Source organism: Trachymyrmex cornetzi, unplaced genomic scaffold (assembly GCF_001594075.2).
Source record: "Trachymyrmex cornetzi isolate Tcor2-1 unplaced genomic scaffold, Tcor1.1 scaffold237, whole genome shotgun sequence".
Taxonomy (NCBI): Eukaryota; Metazoa; Arthropoda; class Insecta; order Hymenoptera; family Formicidae; genus Trachymyrmex; species Trachymyrmex cornetzi.
In genome coordinates, this window is record NW_017297029.1 from 467452 (window position 1) to 470347 (window position 2896).

General features: G+C 32.6%; 1 protein-coding gene across 1 annotated transcript in view; it reads left to right on the forward strand.

Annotated features, from left to right (window-relative positions):
* Positions 1 to 1537: 1537 nt before the first annotated feature.
* The window catches only part of LOC108761057 (uncharacterized), a 1977-nt gene continuing 618 nt past the window's right edge, over positions 1538 to 2896 (forward strand). Inside the window, exons 1-2 of the mRNA XM_018507389.1 lie at positions 1538 to 1634; positions 2126 to 2739. Coding sequence (XP_018362891.1) covers positions 1604 to 1634; positions 2126 to 2739 — 645 coding nt within the window. The 5' untranslated portion in view covers positions 1538 to 1603. The remainder of the gene's footprint in view (positions 1635 to 2125; positions 2740 to 2896) is intronic.

Here is a 2896-nt window from a genome sequence, read left to right on the forward strand (position 1 = left end):
ATATATATATAATATCACAAAACTTTGTTATTTTGTAACACAACAATTTTTTTATAATTACTGACTTGGAGAATATTTTAAAATCAGAATCTATCTTTCCCTTTTTTTTCAGACCACTTCCACCAGTCATATCACTATCTCAAAAGATAAATTTGTATCCTACACAATATCGGAGGGTGTAATGAAAACGGCAAATAAATCACGGATTATGCATCCTTATCAAAAGATAAGCCTAAAATTGAAGCGAATAGATCTCGTTGAAACTTTGAAAATTTCACCGCCAGAAATCCAAAATCCAGCCTCGACGAGTCTATTTGCTTTTTCAAATTTGCAAACTGTACCGGAAGACAAATAATTTGAAATATTTGTCGTGCCCCATGTTGAAGAAAATCCAGGAAACTGTTTCACAGATCTATGTATGAAAGTTAGTTACAAATGACATATATATTCAATAATCTATTATTAATATTCAATATTTTGTAATGGAATTTCTGTTTGTAAAATTTAACGTTATTTGAATATATTAAAAATATATATATGTATATGATCTAAAGTAAAATTATATTATTTTATTTATAGTTTATAAGTCGTTAAATACAATCGTAATAAAGGGTTGTTTAAGAATAATGCAGCTTGAAATTGACATTAATTCTTTGAATATCTTCTTGGTAAGTGTTCTCGCTGTATTGTCAGTGATTGTTCTCGCTACAATTCACATCCAGAGTGAACTAATTTGACTTCGTTTAAAGCTCGTGTGTAAAGAGACTTCTGCTTTTAACACAAATCTGCCTAAGAAATATATTTGTTGCTATATAAAATATAATGCGCTTTCGACAAATATGGTCACCTGCTCTTCGCCTAACAAAATGTATTTGTCATCAGAATAAATAATAATATTACTTTACAATTATAATTATAAGAATAATCTAATAGTGAAAAAAACGCCTAAAATTTAATTTAAAAAATAAAATATCTTTGAAATTAATGTAAAATATATTTGGCACAATGTCATAAATAAATGCTTTAGGATGTAATAAAAATTTTCCATTTTCATAGAATTGATTACAGTAATATTATTAACTTCAACACAAACAAAAAGATTGAAGTTAAAACGCTCTGTATATTATTATTTATACACTGAAAGAAAAGATTGGTTGCTGCAGTAGCGAATTAGATGGTTAAATATGGCATAGCATTTTTAATTGACTGCAGCAACCAATTTTTGGTTGCGTCAGCTAATTGAAATCCTATACTGACATTGCGGATAAGCTAACACAACCAACAATTGGCTGCAGCAACCAAAAATTGATTGTTGCAACCAATTAAAAATGCTATGCCATATTTTACCATCTAATTTGCTGCAGTAGCCAATCTTTTCTTTCAGTGTATTATTATGTAATTATGTATGATCATATATGTGTATGAACGTGCATACGTCATATGCGGTCATAATATACGGCATCCTGGGGTTCACTATAGACGCAAGCGCTGTTGAATATTACGCTGTTAAATTATGAGCATGTTCTGATATAAAGGAGCGTACGAGTGTAAGAGGAGTAGTATCAACGTACGTGTAGAGTGTAGCAAGGCGCATTGTCACGAGATGTACGCCAGCGTGATTCCGTACTTCCTAGGTCGGTAAGCCATTAACAAGTATAACTACTTGAATCCACGTGCTTACCATTCAATGTTGCATTCGTCTATCCAACTCCTAAAGAAAAAAAAGAGAGCAAAATGAAGCAAAACAAAAATAAATTGTCAAGGACATTGAAATATAATTATATATATCTAGATATTTATCACTAATTTAAAAAAAAACTCTTTGTAATTTGCTTTAGAGCTGTATTTTTTATTAAATGTATGCAGACTTAATTTGAGTTGAGGCTATATATCGATTTCTGGATAGTTTAATTGAGAGAAGTTCAAACAAAATTTTCTTTAAGTTTGATTCAAATTTTGAAAGCAAAAAAAGATCAAAAAAGAAAGGGAGAGAGGGGGGGGGGAGAGAGAGAGAGAGAGAGAGGATATTATATCATAATTAGAGATTTTAAAAGTTGCATTTATAAAAAATATATCTTTTTAGCGATAAATGCTAGATATTAATATTGAATAAATATTTACTTAGCCGCCTACGTAATCGTCAACGATACGTCGGAATGGACGTTCGGGCCGGAATACTCGTATGATATGAATATCACTTATGTAATAAAACCAGATCCCCACGATCATGTCCAAAAGATACAATTGATCTCTACAGTAAAATGTCGTCCTAAAACATCAGATACCATATTCTGCCATTTGTATAATATTACGATATCGGAAATATTCGAGAATTACAACATGACGCGGGAAGCACAAACGGAACAAGTATTTGAGATTAAATTTAACGAGCACGGTGTGGAAGGCTTGGTGATCGAGCCACCGTCTCGCATGGAACTCGTGAACGTTCTTCGAAAGATTGCCACTCAATTTAACGTGATTGTCGATCGGCGAAACATTGACATGTCGCAATTTATGGCCAGGGAGAACTCGACAATGGGCGATTGCGCGGCCGCGTACAAGATCATGCGTGAGGAAGCTGAAAGTGACACGATCGAGGAAATAAATACTGATTTTCGGCTCAGGATATTGCCATTGGTCGACGCGAAACCTGGGATGACTCTCTCGATCGAGAAATCTCGGATGGGATGTATTAATCCACCGCGATATGTCGATTTTTCAAGGGGAATCTTAGATATGGTATGTATGTGCGTATATCTGCACTGTTAGAAATTTCTCAATGAATTTTAATTAACATTATGTAAAGGAAGCATGTGGTTATGCACGAAATTAAATGTAATGAATGATGTAAATAAAAACTAAATTACAGTAGTCTTAAATGTGATGAACGTGTGTA